This window comes from Citrus sinensis, chromosome 4 (assembly GCF_022201045.2).
Source record: "Citrus sinensis cultivar Valencia sweet orange chromosome 4, DVS_A1.0, whole genome shotgun sequence".
Classification (NCBI taxonomy): Eukaryota; Viridiplantae; Streptophyta; class Magnoliopsida; order Sapindales; family Rutaceae; genus Citrus; species Citrus sinensis.
This window is the reverse complement of record NC_068559.1, coordinates 3,113,638-3,131,179: the sequence shown is the minus strand read 5'-3', so window position 1 is coordinate 3,131,179 and position 17,542 is coordinate 3,113,638. Positions and strand designations below refer to the sequence as shown.

Sequence of the window (17,542 nt, the reverse complement as noted above, 5' to 3'; positions counted from 1 at the left end):
TCATGTGAGTTGTAATTGTAGGCATTAATTCTTTGTAATAAAAACATAAAGCAATAAAGCACTCAAAACATTTTTAAAACTTTGCTAGTACTTGATTATTATTGTTTTTTGACCTGTAGAAGCACTGTTTTTCACGTGGGTATTTCAGATAGCTTCCTGTTCTTGGTTAACGATTCATGTTTCTTTCTAATTACCGTCATATGCGGCTATGGTTGGGAGCAACAATACAGGAAAATGAATGGAGAAGCAGTAATGACTATGAATACATTTGGCTGATCATGGACGTGATTGTGGAGATGTTCAAATTCCTTGAATCTTAGGGGGCGATGCGATTGTACTCGCATAGACGTCAGCACTTTTAAATTGATGTTATTTGACCCGGCACCGCGCGCAACATTGACCCATGACCTTTTCGAGATGACCAAAGGCCATTAATAATTTGCAATATTAGGTCAATAACATGACGATAAAAATGGAGAAGTCTATGTTACAGATTCTGTAACATACATCCCCCACTCCATGCACTCCACGTGTCCCAGCATTTGGAAACAAAGCAAGCAAATGGCGCCATTGGGGGGCTGGCTATCCTGGTCTGTATGTTACAGAATCTGTACCGTAGCTAGCTCCCCGATAAAATATATATTATTGTTGTGAGATTTATCAAATCAACATGAAGGCTGTTCATCTTCGGGCTAAGAAACAAAAATGGTATTTGTCAAACAAGTCCTTGCTATTGACTGGGTATGATCCGTTGTAGCTACGGATGGTAATGGGCACCGTCCGCAGTGGGTTTGTCATTATCAAATCCAAACCCGCATAAAATTTAAATTATTAAATCCACCCGCAACCCGCAGCGGGTTTTAACAATTACCAAATCCGTAATAGTATCCGGCGGATTTTTTACGGGTTTCCGTATTTAAAATCACAAATGTTTAATATATAAATTTATAATAATAACTTCAAATTCCATATAACATACTCAATTTTATATTTAAACAATGTAAATGAAAAATTAAAATTTCCACATCAATTCAACACAAATTCTCAAATTTAAGTATAAATTACACAAATCTATTTAAAAAACACAAACTAGTATCTAAAAATAATAATTACACTTCATATTATCATTTAAAATAAGCTCCAAGAGAAGATATTCATTTCATTCACCATCATAAGCACCCATCCAACACAATGCCTATAATAATAATTAAAATTAATATTTTCAAATACTAATTCGAAGGGAAATGCCTTTAGTTTTCTTTAGGTTATGACTTTAGAATAAGAGATGGGTCACAACTTTGAGCCTTTGGCTATTTGGTAATTTGATTAATGACATTATTTTCTTTATACATTTTTAGATTAAAATTAAATTAAAAAAATTTGGAAAAAATAATTCGGGTTTGGTGGATATCCATGCGGGTATCCACCGGATATAACGTTAATACCAAACCCACCCGCATCCATGTGCGGGTTTTCATTTATAATATTAAACCCACCCGCAACGGATAAAATTACCTGCAATTGACGGGTTTTGGCGGGTGGATTTGAACGGGTTTGTGGGTACAATTGTCATCCCTAGTTGTAGCCCAACTGAGATTTTATTTGGGAGTTTTTATTTTATTACTATTGTTAATAATATATTAATTATGGGTCATGCCAAATTACATTTACAATCCAGCAAATTAGAAGGTGACCCCACCAAATGGCCCCATATGTTAGTCATATTTGCGCTGATTTAACTGACTCTTAAATTATTGTAAGCTTAACCCAAAAAAACCTATTAATTATGTGGTTTCAGGAAAGAGAGGAAAAAATAAATGATTTTGACTAAAGATGGATTGATATTGAAAGTGCAGCGGATACCTTTTTTTTTTTGGGCTTAGTAACCATAATCTGGCTTTAGAACGGAAAATTAGAAACCAACCTGAATTGCAAAAGAAATCTTTTTAACGTCAGGCGAAAAAGGGGAAAAGAAAAAGTCACGTCACATTGGGCTAAACAGCCCAAACTTAACAAGCACATTACTAATTCATCACTCCCATCAACAGAGCCCAAGAGCCATTTTAGACTACTCTTACCTCCCCAGAACTCTCTGCTGATCGTGTAATAGAACTTAAATTACTAAAATATGTGTAAATAATCTTGTCAATGACAATCTATCTTTCACAAGGCTTGATTTTCGTGGATAATTAATAATTGGACTTGTAGGGTGGGAACAAAAAGCACCAACAAGATGATAATAAATACAACATCAGAATATTCTACAGTTCCTAGTAGTGTGCTTGAGCATGCTCAGGTCTGTGAGTGTACTCGTAATCAAGATGAACAAAGGCGCGCTCAATCTCTGGCAGAAGCTCGAGCTTCTCCTGCAAGGACTCACCGATGTCATGGGCCTCTTGCAAGGGCATGCTTGCTGGCAGCACAATGTCAACCTCCACAAAGTAGTGAGACCCAAATGTGTAAGCTCGGACTGTGTCAATATGTCTTATGGACTTGTGGTGGTTCCAGCAGAGGTATGTGAGCTTTTGTAGATACTCTGGAGCAGCTGATCTTCCAACAAGGGAGTTCACATTTTCCAACACTGTCATTGACCATGTGCGGATGGTGTACAAGGCCAGCTGCAGCAAGTTAAATACATGTACACATAAATATGGAGTTTGGCAAAACCTGGTGTGATATCATACTTGTATTGTGATTGTGAATTTGAAAATTATTCAACCTAGCATTTTGTGGAACTCTAAATCCTTGATAATTTCAATCACCCTTATTCAAAAGATCCAAAAAGGTTCACTGGTCAGAGGAATCAAGTCTCTTACATAATTATGAAATCCTCTGGTACAATAGCCATGATCTCAAAGGGCAACATACAGGAAAGTCTATGAATATCACAATGTGCTGAGTCAAATTTACTAGATCTAATTCAAATTCCAATGCAATAGATAGAAGTGCTGATGATAGATGAGTATATGATAATGTTAAATTTTTAAGTAGATCCGTCAGCATCAGCATTCCTCAATTCCCCACATGAACACAAGCAAATGAACACATGCACATGAAAACACAAGAGAGTTTGAGATTTGACTCACAATAATAGCTCCAACGGGATCCATCCAGTCATCAATGTAATTAGCAAGAAGTACAGCTACGAGGCCAATGATGTTGGTGATAACATCAAAAAAGTGATCCTGGGCATAAGCTTTGACAATCTCATTAGTAAAGGCACGGCAATACACAACCAGAAGAAGTTTTACTAGGGTCACCGAAAGCATGATGCCCACGACCCATTGCTCTTGTTCTTTTGTCAAGTTGAATTGATCCTCCTGTTGTGTCAGAGTATGAGAAACGGTCATCTTTCAAGTACATGCAGTAGGCTCTATTCTCAATAAACAAACATTATCTTAAAAGATCTTAGAGGAACTTCAACACAGTCGAAATTAATTAAGGAACACTTACATTAGATACCAAAGTGCGCAATGACTCTAAGATAATCTGCAGTCCAAGGGTTGCCATGACAGATGCAAACACCAGAATCCCCTGCACATCATTGACAAATTACAAATTATAAGTAATAAATAAAATTCCTAGGATCACTTGCAAAAACAAATTAAAGCACTAAAAATTTCCTAAGCTTCATAATACTTCAAATATCAAAATATGTCCTTAACAACTTGACACAACCAAATTTTAATGCCTACACTAGGACAGAGAGGACGACACTTAATCATGAATAATCTAATTTTAGTTCACAATCCACAAAATGCCAAAACTAGAAGACTTCTCCAGTCTTTCTCTGCAAAGAAGTTTTAGTTCATAAGCCAAAATTTGCATAAGAGGAATAAATAAGATCATAAAACTCAGTTCATAACAGCTGCATGGTTATCAATCTCAGATCAAATGCTGCTTCTGTCCATCTTTTTTTAACCATTTTATTTCATATGTGGAGGCAAGTATTTTGCCTCTTACGGCAGCTATTTTAAAGGAGTTATTTTCACATAAATCCATCAAAAAGTAGAGCATGTTCAAAGGTGATACTCAAAAGAGATTTAAGTATTTGAATTAGGGGTGGTATCACTATCTATATCTGATGACCGCAAGGGGAAAAAAAAGAGGTGGAAATTAGTTGGCTCAAACTGTTACCAGCATAGATTATTTTGGATTCTAACAGAAAACATCAATAGACAACAAAATCAAATTACATGCTTAGAACTAAAATATGCAAGAAAACCAGAGACTCAATAATTTTTAATGCATATTAAGTGTGTCGTGATTTATAAATTAATCTTAAAATATGAAAGCCATTATACAATTTAAAATGGACTAACCAATGGCTGCATCCTTTTCTTTCCAATAGGGTATTGGTACGGGTTTGGTGTTTGCATGGAGAATGCAGTAAACCACAGGATGAATCCCGATAGAAGATCAAGAAGGGAGTCTAATGTGGATGCAATGATGGCCAATGAACCACTTTTGACAGAAGCATAAACTTTAGCAGCAAAAAGAACCATGTTGGCAACATTTGATATTCTAATGGCCAGTGTCTCACTTCTAGCCAAATTTTCCCGCTCTTCCTGCAATCATAATTAGAAACTTCAATTTAAACAATTGAGATACAGCATCATAAGTAAATTAAAAAAGAGAGAGAGAGAGAAATGGCAATATAAACCTTTGTCATTCCAGGAACAAAACCTCGTTCTGCTAAGGCATCCATTTCATTAAATCCCTCAAGCATCTGTACCTGCTGTTGATAGTATTCAGCCACGTTATCTTCTGGACCTGAATCCAAGAAACATAACAATTATTTCTAAAATAACTGAGACAGGGTTAACCCATATTTCACTTAACCATGCATGACTTATAACAAGGAACAACAGAAAGATAGTACACCGTATAAGTTCCAAAATTCTGTTCTCATCGGTCAGCTTTCACATCAGTATCCAACACTAATATTAAAACTTCAAAGTAACCAGAAACAGCAAAAGAAATCTAGTTACTGTAACTGATCAGTAATTGTAATTAAAGGAGAAAGAATTCTGCATCACTCAATGAATTAATCTCGGTATTTCCAGGTTATTACTAACTAATTTTGGGGTTTAAATAGTTTTGTAAACAAATACAGAAGAAAGAATAAATAAATAATCACAATCATACTAGAAGCTCAGATATGCTGTGTTTTAACGTGAGGCACCATACATAAACAATTTTTTCTATATCCAAAAAGAAAAATTCAACCATTTGCGGTCAAAACCGAAAACAATAAGACAATCCACACAGAAGCACAAGATGCGAACTTAAAAGTTTCTACCTCCTAACAAGACCAAAAGCTGCAAAACAAGCCACTCAATAGAGAAACTAAGACTCCCAAAATTTAACAAACAGAAGTCTTCCATAGGGACCTCAAAATTCAAGCAAACACAGCAAATCACACACCTTCTCTAGTTTGCGGCTTTAACTGCCTGTAGTTTGTGCTTCAGCCGGTTTTTAAAGCTAAAATTAATTTTTAATTTTTTCAGTCAATTATATTCCAATTCTTACCGATCACACAAATTATACTTCAAGAATCGAATAAATACTCCACTAAGAAGAAAGAAAACATTAATAACAAACAACAAACTTTAAGAATTTATTTTTCAAAAGATAACGTATATTAAGAAGACACTAATAAAACAAAATTCGCTACTGAATATTGCCCATTCAAGCAGGAATCGAAAAAAAGAAATTTGTTAATGACCTAAAACTCCCAGGCAGTCATGGAGGCCACGTGGAGGTTTCTTCTCTGTGCGTTCAGGCGATACCTGAAAGCCGTCGAAGTTCAAACGCCACGACCGGTCAACATTGCCTTGCTGCGCCAGCAGCGACGTCTCCTCGTCGCTTTCACGTGCGACCGGTTCCACCATTTTTCGGGTCACCCTAAGAAGTGAAACAACCTATATGTAATGAGCTGAAAACGGTGGCGTTCTCGGAATACTGAAATCCGTTGTGGTGTTGTGCGTGTTATCAGGCATTCACCAGCAGAAGAAATTGAGTGTGCGAGAGAGTTGGAGGAACATAAGCGTGAAGAGGCAGAAAAGTTTAAATAAGGGAACAGTTAATGTGGTTTACGTGGCGGATATTGATTGGTTGGTGAGAAGAACACGTGATGGGTTGTGTGTAGGTGCTGGTTTACGTGTGGAGACGAGAAACACGTGTACGGTCGAGATACGGCACGATGGGTACAAGACGAGAAGTAGGTATATCTCTTATCTAGTGAGAGAGCGGGCAAAGTTCGGATGGGAAATGAGGAGGAATCACTTGAGGGAGAACGATCTGGTCCAGATGATTCTTTGCGGTGGGTCCCACTTTATGGTCCGGTTCTTATGTGCGAGAATTTTATGTTGCACCTGAGGAGCATGAACGGCAATGGATTGTCACCTTTGTAAATTAAACTCTTGTTCTTAAAAAAAAAACGTTAATTTATTTTGAGAGATGAAATGTCGATGTTGCAATCAAAATTTTGTATTCAAAATGACATATTATTTTAACTAATGATTGTTACGTATCAAGAGAAATTTTAGAATATTGTCTCTCAGATATTATATCAATCATTCAATAAATAAATAAAATTTTTATGTGTGTGTATTTATTTTAAAGAATCAGCATATAATTGATGGTTATATAAAATTCAATTACATATCTTATATGCATTTTAAAAATTCCTCCACAAATTGGATACTAGTTATTTTATTATTATCATAAGCAAAGTAACTTTATTAAATCAATAAATGAATGATACGATATGTTATGTGCCGTATCAATGAATATATAAACATGTATCTCAACTTTCTAAATATGTATATTAAGAGCCAATTACAGTACCTTTAAGGATACGATATCCTATAATTTAACTACCATTAGATGCATATAAAATCAATAAAAGTCGAGAATTTTAATAAGCTAAGCCTTGACATGTCCAATATTTAAATATAGTATCCTTAGTGCTGTCGCGGACTCACCAACCCAGTGTGGGAACTAATTCACTTCAGACGCGCAAGGGCTTGGAGTGGAAAGCTGTCGAGTGAGATATTTGAAGAAGTGTAGAATTATTGAATGAATAAATAATTAAGATAGTTAGGGAGGCCAAGCCAATGATCAAAGGCGACGTTGCGAGCTTAAGTGAGCGCGAGAGTAGGCGATAGATTCTGGTCTCACGGATAAAAAGAGATACGGATGCGCATAGGCATGGTGGCTGACTGGCTGTCGTGGGGGATGATTAGATTATCATAGAAAGAAAGGGACTTGTCACGGTTAGTGGGATTCGTGGGCCCACCGGTGGTAAAATCTCTATTACTCATTATTATATAATAATTAATCGTTGCTTATTTTGACCAAATGCACTAACAAACAAAACATGCATTTGGCAAGTTAATTCCAAGTAGAATTTGCAACCTATCTACGGTATGTGTTTGCAAAAAAAAAAAAAAACAAAAACATAAGGATTAATACTAAGCATTGTCCACTTGTTAATTAATTATCATAGAAGTTAGGAAAATTATAACTTGTATATTTTTAAAAAAATATTTTTATTAAATATACTACAACACTTTTAATGTATATAAGTGGTTCATCTTAAGTTAATAAAACGTATCTACCTTTCACTAAACCATTAGTCGTGATATGAAAGTAATAGAATTGTAGTAAATAGATGATTTTGCCATCGAAATTCAAATTAAGATAAAAGAAAAATTATCATTTGTTTACGCTTAAATTGTCATATTATCACTTGTATATCATTAGATTATCATTTATATTCTTTATTTCCGTATGAAAAGATCAGATTACCCTTTTAATGTTATCACATTTAAACGAAAACTAACGATTTAATGAACGATAGATACATTTTGTCAACTAAAGATGGACGACTGATATACCCTAAAAATATTGTGGTGTGTTTGATAACATAATAAATTAAGGGTATAAAAATGATAATTTTTCTAAAAATTAAAAAGAAAACACTTGTCGCTAAAAATCATGGGATCTCCAAATTTGTAGTTTGGAGTAAATATTTTACCAATTTGAGAGCAGACAAGGAACTGAAAAATGGGTTCAAATGTCTTAAGTTGTGAAAGATAGGTTCATCACCCATTAGACTGTTTGATGACAAATGAAATATTACCATTACCCGGAGAAATTTGTACAAAATATGATCAGCAATGATTGCATGTCTGGATATTTTCATCACTCATTTGAAAAACAAAAGAAAACCCATACAATTTGATTAAATATTTGTTTGCCCTTATCTTCTACATTCCAATATAAAAATTTGATCCAACGCTTTTTGAAACTCACGTGGCGCTTGAGCCTCCGAAACAGCCCGCGCATCAATGAAAGAAAATGGGGACCTCACAGAATTGTGGCCGATACCAAATGGGGACACTCATCACTTTTTGTGGCCTAAATTAATAAGTGCTTCGTTAAAATTTTATTTCTTTCAAAAGCAATGCTTCATTAAATTATAAGAATTGATGAAAGCGACCGAGATTTTTCTCTCGGTTTAGTGACTTATCATTTGTTCTTCAAAATATCGGTCGGCATGACGTAAGGAATATTGAAAGTTGTTGTCATCCCATAAATGTTGTCTGATCAAATTTAGTTGACTAATCGATTTTGTTTTCTTCGAAAAATAAATGTTTCAATGCCACGGCTTATTAGAGGTGAACTTTTCTCTTTTTTTTTTTTTGTTTTAAAGTGAATTATATATGATTCTTTATATAAATACGGATTGATTAGGAGATAAAAAGTTTATTCGACAAAGCATAAATAAATAGAGGAGAACCATATAAAAATTTTACACATGGCTAAGTTAATAATTATCACTGAAAGATGCTAATGTAGTCATAAACTCGGATCAGGCCACAGTTACATCTAGCCGTTGGATATAGTTGGATTGGTGGGGTCCACTGACATCCAACGATTAGATACAACTGTGGCACAGTGCTACAGTTGCACCTAAGGTTCTCCCCATAAACTCACACTACTTTGGGGAAAAGGATCTAGTGCTCCATCAATCAATTCAAATCCACCACCACAATACCGAATATAGAATAACTTTATACTAAATAATAGAAACCGGGATAAAAAAAAAAGTGTGAAAGATAAGGTGAATAAGAAACGTCAATAAAAAATAACAAAAACTATTGATATGAAGATCTTGATGGAATAATGAAAATGAAGAAGATGTATGAGAAGAATTAAAAGTAGGAGGGAACACTTGGTTTGGTTTTTTGGACCGAATTAAAATTTTAAGTTTTGTTTGATCTAGTTTATTAAATCATTCATATTTAGTTCAAATTAGATAAATCAAATGTTTTTAATGTATGATGTGGCTTGTTTTGGTCCTGTTTGGCCATTTTAATTTATAAGCTATTAATTATCAAAATTTGTTAAAAGGAGGATAAATCAAAGTGGATCCCAACCTAATGCAAGTAAATACTCAAGTCAAACCCATTACTGGTTGGTTCCACTAAAATCTTTTGTGTTTGGTTTGAATTGGATTTGAAACCTTCCGGTCTGAATCTAAAGTGCCCACTCTGACTCACAAAATTCGAACCCATCACTTCTATTTGACTTATTAAAATTCACCAACCCATTTGATTGCCGACCAATAATGATCTCTAACGATTGTTTAATTGGAATGAAAAATTATACCAAATTCTGTACTAATTTTTTAATTGAAACAAAAAAGTACAGAAGAAAGCATTGGGCTCTCGTCGAAAAGTATAGAAGAAAGCATTGGATTCCCATCAAGATCCCAAATTGTTTTAATTTTCAAGTTCAGATTGTCTTAAATTATTTTAGTTAAAATATGAAAATAAAATTAAAAAAATGACATGTGGCTGCTGGGATTCGAGCCCAGGTCTCTACGGCCACAACGTAGAATTCTAACCACTAAACTACAGCCACAAGTTGGCGTATGCGTCACGAATTAATATATATAACAATTAAATAAAGGGCGACAAACATCTATTCGCAATATTTATTTATCTTTTATTTGTTGACAAATTTGAGGGAATGAATTATTTATACCCAAACTCTTCAATCCTTTTACAAAATTGTATTTGTAAAGCAGCCGAAATTCACAACAAAAACGATCTATGTTCATATTGATTTTTCATGAAACACCAATTCAAGTAGTTTGACTGTACATACATATGTTTAATAAAACTTTTAGTCCCAATTATATGATGTAAAAAGGATGGAAGAGAGAGATTTTTCCTAGAAGTGTGATTCATGATGCATCGAAGTGGGTTTGAACTTTGAATTGGAGAGGAGAAAAAGTGAGGGGCACGGCAGATTCACTTGAAAAATTATAATCTGGGCTTCACTTTGAAAGCCCAGTTTCACACCTTTAAGAAAAAGTGGTAAGGGCCGAGCCCACATTGCCCAAAACAACAAAGTTCTTCAAGGTGCATTTTGCATTTAGTCAATATCTTGCAGACTAGTTTTGTGCTTCTTCGTAAAGTTGTTCAACATAGGAATCTGAGATTTTTTTTGCTCCAAATACGGAGTCGTATAATACAATACCGATATCAAGTACCCAAGTATATTGTATTTAGGGTGCGTTTGTTATTGATGTTGGATAGCTATAGCTTAAAAGATACAGTACTAAAATATTTGGTAAACACTAACTGCTGTAGTTTTAAAGTTATGTTGCTATGATTTTTCATTTGTATAATGAAAAATCTATTATATTTTTAATAATTTTATGAAAATTATTATTTAAAATTTACATTTATTATATATTATTAACTTTTGTTTTATAATTATAATTTTTTTTTTCACAGCAAGTTATAGTTTAAAAGGTACAATACTTCAATCCCAAACCCACCCTGGGGAAACCAAGATTTCAGTCCTAAGGGGACCATAATTATGAAACAACAAACTTAGGGAGGCCATAACATCAAAATTATAAATTTAAAGGCTTGCAAGTTACTGATGAGTCAAATTTCAACAAACGCCTTAATCTTCTGTGAAATGTTTAATTTTTGTATTTTTTTCTTTCCCACTGTTGACCCAAACTGGCCAGGACCCAATTGCACTTCCCACTCATGATTTGTGCACATTCGCAATCATTTTCATCACCGCAAATTCATGATGTTTACCGCCATTACGGCTAAAAGAACAGCTTAAAAGAGTAAAAACTGTAACTACTTTTTGTCCTGTCTTTATGAGTTCATTCACCTGACTAACTGGTATCTCTCCTCCACTTTCGCTTCGCTGCAGCTGTTCATCAGATCACTTTGGTTTTCCAAAGGAATCTCCGTAAACCAAACCACAATGTTGCTCAAATCCCAAGAACATCTCTCAGTTCTCAAAGTTATAATCATCACCGCACTTCTCATCATTTTCACTTCCTCCCTTTCTGTCTCCACCGACGTGGACGATTCCCTCGCTTACATCTGGCCTTTGCCAGCGCAATTCACTTCCGGTAACGACACGCTCTCCGTTGACCCAGCTCTTTATCTCTCCGTTTCGGGAAAAGGGTCGGGCTCGAAGATTGTTAAAGAAGCGTTCGAGAGATACAAAGCTATTATTTTCGAGCACGAAGTCGAAGGGGTTAATTCCCATTCTGTGTTTAATAATTTTAGAAAGAGGAGATCGTGGGGTTTTGATATTGGAACATTGAAGATTGTTGTTCATTCGGATAATGAAGACGTGGGTTTGTTTTGTTTTCGCTTTTTGTTTATTTATTTTTTGTGCTAAATTTTTTGACTTTTTATTCTTCGGGGATTTTTGTTTTTGTGCGTGAGCAGTTGCAGCTTGGTGTTGATGAGAGTTACACTTTGTTGGTGGCTAAGAATGAGGGGCTGTCAATTATTGGAGAGGCAACAATAGAGGTCATTTTTCTTTTTAGTTGTGTTTCTTGTATAGTGAATTTGCTCTTAAATCGATGGTCTCGTGGATACTGCCATTACGACTTGTTTAGTGTGTGCTTCGGATGGAGGCACTGTGGATTAAAATCATTATCTGCCAAGTTAAGGGGGATATTTACTAAACAATTTAGGCCTCAACGTATCAATTGTGTGATTAAAATGAATGATAGAAAAAAGATGTATGTGTAATTGTAGGTTTTTGAAGTTCACTAAGCTTATCAAGGATATCGATGTATAGTTCTGTTTGGATTTTATTTTCCTTGCAGGCAAATACAGTTTATGGTGCTCTGCGAGGATTGGAGGTATGTATGACTATTGTCTAATTACATGTCCGACTAGGCAAGAAAAGCTGTAAACATGTTTTCCAGTACCCTTTGTTATTGCTTGGAGTCATATTGATTCCTTTTTCTCTCTTCTTATTTTTCATTTTGTTCTGTATTGTTCTAGACATTCAGCCAATTGTGTTCTTTTGACTATGATACTAAATCCGTACTAGTATATAAAGCACCGTGGTACATCCAAGACAAACCAAGATTTGCATTTCGTGGCCTTCTGATTGGTAATCTTTAATTTTCTGTTCATGTAGAATGTAAAGTTGCAAAGCTTCTGCTTTTTTCTTGTATGTGTAGTACTTATTTTCTTTGCATCTGTGTAGATACATCAAGGCACTATTTACCAGTAGATGTCATTAAGCAGATAATTGAATCTATGTCATATGCAAAACTTGTAAGATATGCTTCTACCCTGTCTCTTATTATATGTATTTCATAATTTGGATTTCAGCACTGAACCATCTAATCTCGTGTATAAATTTTGTGATGTTGAATTCAGTAGAATGTCCTTCATTGGCATATCATAGACGAGCAGTCATTTCCTCTTGAAGTGCCTACATATCCAAATTTGTGGAAGGGCGCATATTCAAAGTGGGAGCGCTACACGGTTGAGGATGCCCATGAAATTGTCGGGTAAGATTTTTACATCCTATCCAACTCCTGGATTATTTACAGGCTTTTAAAGATTATAAAAGCCTTAGATCAAGTATTTATCTTAGTCAAACTTCAAAGACTTAAAAATATCACGTTCCTCATGATCCCAATATAAATTGATATTTTGATTGTTGATTTCTGTAATTTATTAATTTCATTGGATGCTCCTTGTGTTGAATACTAGTTGGTGGACAGCTAGTACTTTCTTTTATTTTAAATTAAAGCACCCTGAACTTTGACAGCTAAAATAATTTAAAAAGATATGATGACTATGATAAAATTAAGTGGTGAGAAACTGTAATAAGATATTTTAGCTTCCAAAATTATATGATATAAATATGTATAGCTTTTTCAAAAAATATATTCAGTTTACTTTTATTTTTTCCAGCCCTAAAGGTATGTCTGGATCCATGTTCTGATTTATTTGGTAATCTTTATATAACTATATAAAGTTAATATAAATAACTAATTTTGTCTCTTTTCATGTTTCATGTGCTAAATGAAGTTTCGCCAAGATGAGAGGTGCACTTCATTTTTAAGAGTTTGTTGTATTTCCTTGGCTTTAAACGTACTTTTGTTTCTTTATTTTCTATAATTATATTACATTGTTTATGGCAGGCATCAATGTTATGGCAGAAGTAGATGTCCCTGGTCATGCCGAATCATGGTAAGACACTTGTTAACACTACTACTATCCGGCTGCTGATTACTTCGGCCTCAAATTATCATCCTGACTTTCTGTGGATAAAAGAAGAATTATTAAGATTTGCTTCTTTTTTGTAGTTGTTCTTCAGTTTCAAAATCATTTAACTTTTTGAGGTGCAAAATCATCTGTCACTTTTTTTTTTTTTTTTTTGGTGGTGGGTGTTTTTATATCATTAGAGAGTTGTAAAGTTTCGTAAATTTTTATTGATGTATTTCCCGGTTAATACTATTATCTGAAAGTGCAAGACAGGTTTAAAAGTGTTTGGTTCTGAAGCATCGGTAGGTGGAAGTTGTGTTGACTTGCAGCATTGTTGACTCATAGCACTGCTGAACTAATATACTATCTCTTAATGCATGAAATTTCAATTGATTCTGTGAAGGGGAGCTGGATACCCTAACCTTTGGCCTTCTCCATCCTGTAGAGAGCCACTTGATGTTTCCAAAAATTTTACTTTTGAAGTGATTTCCGGCATTCTATCAGGTTAAGATTTCTTTTTAAGTGACTTTCTGTTTGTGCGATCCAATTATTTGATAAAAAATAAATTTTCATTACCAGCACAATTGATTAGAAATGTTGCCAGTGTGCTTGATAGTCATGCTTGCAGATTCTAGAAAGAGCAAGTTAGCTACTATTCATCTGTGAGCTTGATAAATATATAGCATTGAGACCATTAAATGTTTGGGTTTGTCTGGATATATTACTTTATTTATAGTAATGTGATTTTTTTTTTTCAACCATAGATTTGAGAAAAATTTTCCCATTTGAGCTGTTTCACTTGGGTGGTGACGAGGTGAACACGGGTTAGTATTACTCTCTTGGTGTTACATTCATGCTTGTGTGTATTCTGATGATTTATTTGAAATTTTGCAATGTTTGATAGATTGCTGGAGCTCTACTCCACATGTGAAGAAATGGTATGAGCCCTAACACTTTTGGCTGATTATCTTTCACTTGTTACATAATGACTCGATAAATTTTTTATAACCTGACTGCCATATTAGTCCCTGGGGTACCAAAGATTCTGTGAGCAAATGGATACACTATATATTGATTCCTTGCTCCTTTTCCTGTGAATCCTATCTGATCACAAACTTTTTTTTTAAGTTTACACTATTACATTTACTTCTGTTGTGGTAAACCTTTTAGAGATATACTAGACTTTCTTTCTGTTGTTTGTTGTAACTTACACTCATAAGAGTTTTAGCCATTTATCTCTTATTGTTCATCTCTATGATCTCCACTGTTTCATGTTTACATGGATGTACAAAGAGAATATCATAAAAAGATAATATCCGTACTGTTCAACTTTCTTGGGATTGGAGATCAGTTTCGATGGGATTTTGATGTCAATATATTTTAGAAATTAAAATGGTTCTCAGAATTTGATTGATTCCTTAATAGTTTTTGGTTCACCATCCATAAGGTAATTTAGACACTGAATGGTGGTTCTCAGTTTGTGGTTTGAAGTCAGACTTAACTTTGTGTTATTGAGCCTGCAAAAATTGTTCAGTGTCTATACAAGAACAAACAATTTCATGAGCCATTAATTAATCAGCAGCAAGGCTAAACCATCATTGGTTTTTCTTTTGTTCGAATTCTGAATGAATGGGATTTTTACTCAACAATCTTTTATGTTTGCTCACTGTACTGATCTATCTAATTGCAGGCTTCGCGATCACAAAATGACTGCCAAGGAGGCATATCAATATTTTGTACTGACAGCTCAAAAAATAGCAATATCAAAAAATTGGACCCCTGTCAACTGGTTTGTCCTCTTCTGTGCCAATGAAATTGCTAGTAGCATTTTTAAGTTTACTTTGCCCTTGGATTTTCATTCATAATGAGTTCTCTGGCTGGATCTAAACTGTTAATGGAATCTGGGCATCTGCAAAAGAAAAAAAATATGGAAATGATTTTTAAATATGTGCATAATATGAACAATATTCCTCACGAAAGTATTTCCAAAGAAATAAGAGGTTTCTCCACAGAATGGTCTATATCCCAGTTATAAGTGTCCAAATCGTGTCACGCCTAGAAAATGGAAGTCTTGGACACTTCTGATTATTTTTCTTTCAGGGAGGAAACCTTCAATTCATTTGCGTCAAACCTTAATCCACGGACGGTTGTGCATAACTGGTGAGTTATTGTCACGTTTGTATAAAATGTATCACAGTCAATTCTGGCAAGTATGACTTTCAAGCTAATACCAGTTTATTTGTTGCTGAAGGTTGGGAGGTGGTGTCTGTCCGAAAGCTGTTGCAAAAGGTTTTAGATGCATTTACAGCAATCAAGGTTTTTGGTATCTTGACCATCTTGATGTTCCTTGGGATGAAGTCTACACTGCTGAACCGCTAGAGGGAATATCCGATCCTTCAAACCAAGAGCTTGTGCTTGGAGGGGAAGTTTGCATGTGGGGTGAGACAGCCGATACCTCAGATATTCACCAAACAATATGGCCTCGCGCTGCTGCAGCTGCAGGTATGATTGCACAATGAAATTGAATCCTTCATTAGAAGTCAAAACCTTACCAAACGGCAAGTTCGATATATTGAGGGTAGTGAGGATGTAAACTTTTTTAAAGCTGTACTCGTTTTTCTTTCTTAGGGTGTCAGTTTGATACTGAAGAGCACATTTCAAATACAACTACTGACTTACAGTTACCAAGTGGGTAATGTAATTGGTTAGATATATTGCATTGAAGAGGTCTGTGAATCAATCCTCCTCAACCAACCCTGGAGAGTATTTAGAGAAATAGATTTTACCTTCACTTTTAGTGATGTCCTTTCCAATTTTACCTTCACTTTTGGTAGAAGATTTATACTGGTTGAGGTCATTTATTATAAGTTTGTCTCACTTGCTCCCACTTTTGCTTCCTGCAGAGCGCTTGTGGAGTAGGAGGGAGGCGATTTCCTCTGGAAATATTACATTAACTGCATTACCACGACTGCACTACTTCAGATGCCTTTTAAATAGGCGTGGGGTTCAAGCTGCTCCAGTCTTGAATAAGTATGCGAGAGAACCTCCAATTGGCCCTGGATCATGCTATGTGCAATAAATCTTTCCTTTGTCAGATTGGTCCAAGTTTATGGATCTGAAGCTGCATTCTGCATGCCTACACGCGAGGAATATGTGTGTTCACAGCAACCCGGGCCTGTACTGTAGTCGATTGGCGTTAATGTTCGAGTAAAATGCATGTCAATCTGGCCACAGGATTTGGTTATGACTGCCGTTTTAATAAGTTATTGCATCAGTTGTTTCAATCTCATTTACCATTTCCTCTCTCGACAATATCAATGCTTCCAGTCTCAATAACAAGCCAGCAAAGACTGAAAAGTGAAAAGTTAAATCAGTTGATGATCCTGTCTTAATTGTTAGCAAGCAGTCTTCATCTTGACTTTGACTTCCAGTTTTTGTTTCTTGATTGTGTCTTCCCAAACTCTAATTTGACGGCCGGAGGGTGATTTTATTCGTATGAAAATTTTTAAAATTGATAAATAAAATAGATTGGGCATCATCTAGCAACAATCAGAGTGGCGCAGCGGAAGCGTGGTGGGCCCATAACCCACAGGTCCCAGGATCGAAACCTGGCTCTGATATAAGAGTGGCTTCCGTGCTTTTTATTTTTATTTTTAAATTTTTTTAACTATATTTTTTGTTGCTTCAATTTGCAGGATAACTTGTCCAATAATTTAGAAAAAAAAAAAAGGAAAAGAAAATCATTAATAGGAATTGTTCTTCTTCATATTAACTTTTATTTTACATTTCATGTGCCAGAGTCTATCCAAATTCTTGATGAAAATTCAGAACATGAAACAAAACTAAGAGAGCAGTGTGAACGAAGTTGTTTGATTGCCCAAGTTGATCCACACGGCTCCGGCTTTAGTCTTTTCCCATGTGCTGTGTTGTTGTCTTACTCTTACTTACTACTTTCATATATAGGAACT

At 35.0% G+C, this 17,542-nt stretch overlaps 2 protein-coding genes and 2 non-coding genes across 5 annotated transcripts; 2 read left to right on the top strand and 2 right to left on the bottom strand.

The window, feature by feature from the left end:
• Window positions 1-2,096: 2,096 nt before the first annotated feature.
• LOC102622183 (metal tolerance protein 11) lies at window positions 2,097-6,261 on the bottom strand. Of its 2 annotated transcripts, none has more exons than XM_006485959.4 (6): window positions 5,729-6,261; window positions 4,664-4,773; window positions 4,323-4,568; window positions 3,454-3,534; window positions 3,087-3,320; window positions 2,097-2,618 (listed from the first exon to the last, which is right to left on the bottom strand). In XM_006485959.4, the coding sequence occupies exons 1-6, from the start codon at window positions 5,892-5,894 to the stop codon at window positions 2,271-2,273; spliced, it is 1,185 nt and encodes a 394-aa protein (XP_006486022.1). In that variant the 5' UTR covers window positions 5,895-6,261; the 3' UTR covers window positions 2,097-2,270. The 2 variants fall into 2 exon arrangements, with proteins under 2 accessions (XP_006486022.1, XP_024956976.1); XM_025101208.2 differs by lacking the exon at window positions 5,729-6,261 and adding an exon at window positions 5,303-5,441.
• Window positions 6,262-9,864: 3,603 nt separating this feature from the next.
• On the bottom strand, window positions 9,865-9,936 carry TRNAH-GUG (transfer RNA histidin (anticodon GUG)). Its single transcript has one exon. It is a non-coding gene; the product is annotated as a tRNA-His (tRNA).
• Window positions 9,937-11,117: 1,181 nt separating this feature from the next.
• LOC102622485 (beta-hexosaminidase 1) lies at window positions 11,118-16,972 on the top strand. The gene is made up of 15 exons (XM_006485960.4): window positions 11,118-11,688; window positions 11,787-11,870; window positions 12,173-12,208; window positions 12,354-12,465; window positions 12,562-12,632; window positions 12,741-12,871; window positions 13,398-13,414; window positions 13,511-13,559; window positions 13,978-14,078; window positions 14,339-14,398; window positions 14,479-14,512; window positions 15,265-15,363; window positions 15,675-15,734; window positions 15,826-16,076; window positions 16,478-16,972. The coding sequence occupies exons 1-15, from the start codon at window positions 11,311-11,313 to the stop codon at window positions 16,651-16,653; spliced, it is 1,659 nt and encodes a 552-aa protein (XP_006486023.1). The 5' UTR covers window positions 11,118-11,310; the 3' UTR covers window positions 16,654-16,972.
• A 150-nt stretch (window positions 16,973-17,122) lies between these two features.
• On the top strand, window positions 17,123-17,194 carry TRNAM-CAU (transfer RNA methionine (anticodon CAU)). Its single transcript has one exon. It is a non-coding gene; the product is annotated as a tRNA-Met (tRNA).
• The last annotated feature ends 348 nt before the right edge of the window (window positions 17,195-17,542 follow it).

Bases quoted from the DNA above. Each gene is read 5' to 3' on its own strand.
- LOC102622485 (XM_006485960.4), top strand. From the start codon at position 11,311: ATGTTGCTCAAATCCCAAGAACATCTCTCAGTTCTCAAAGTTATAATC. The intron at 12,466-12,561 runs GTAATCTTTAAT...GCATCTGTGTAG, and splicing joins ATTTCGTGGCCTTCTGATTG to ATACATCAAGGCACTATTTA. The intron at 15,364-15,674 runs GTTTGTCCTCTT...TTTTTCTTTCAG, and splicing joins AATTGGACCCCTGTCAACTG to GGAGGAAACCTTCAATTCAT.
- LOC102622183 (XM_006485959.4), bottom strand. From the start codon at position 5,894: ATGGTGGAACCGGTCGCACGTGAAAGCGACGAGGAGACGTCGCTGCTG. The intron at 3,535-4,322 runs GTTAGTCCATTT...AATGATGTGCAG, and splicing joins AGAAAAGGATGCAGCCATTG to GGGATTCTGGTGTTTGCATC. The intron at 3,321-3,453 runs GTAAGTGTTCCT...CTGACACAACAG, and splicing joins TGCGCACTTTGGTATCTAAT to GAGGATCAATTCAACTTGAC.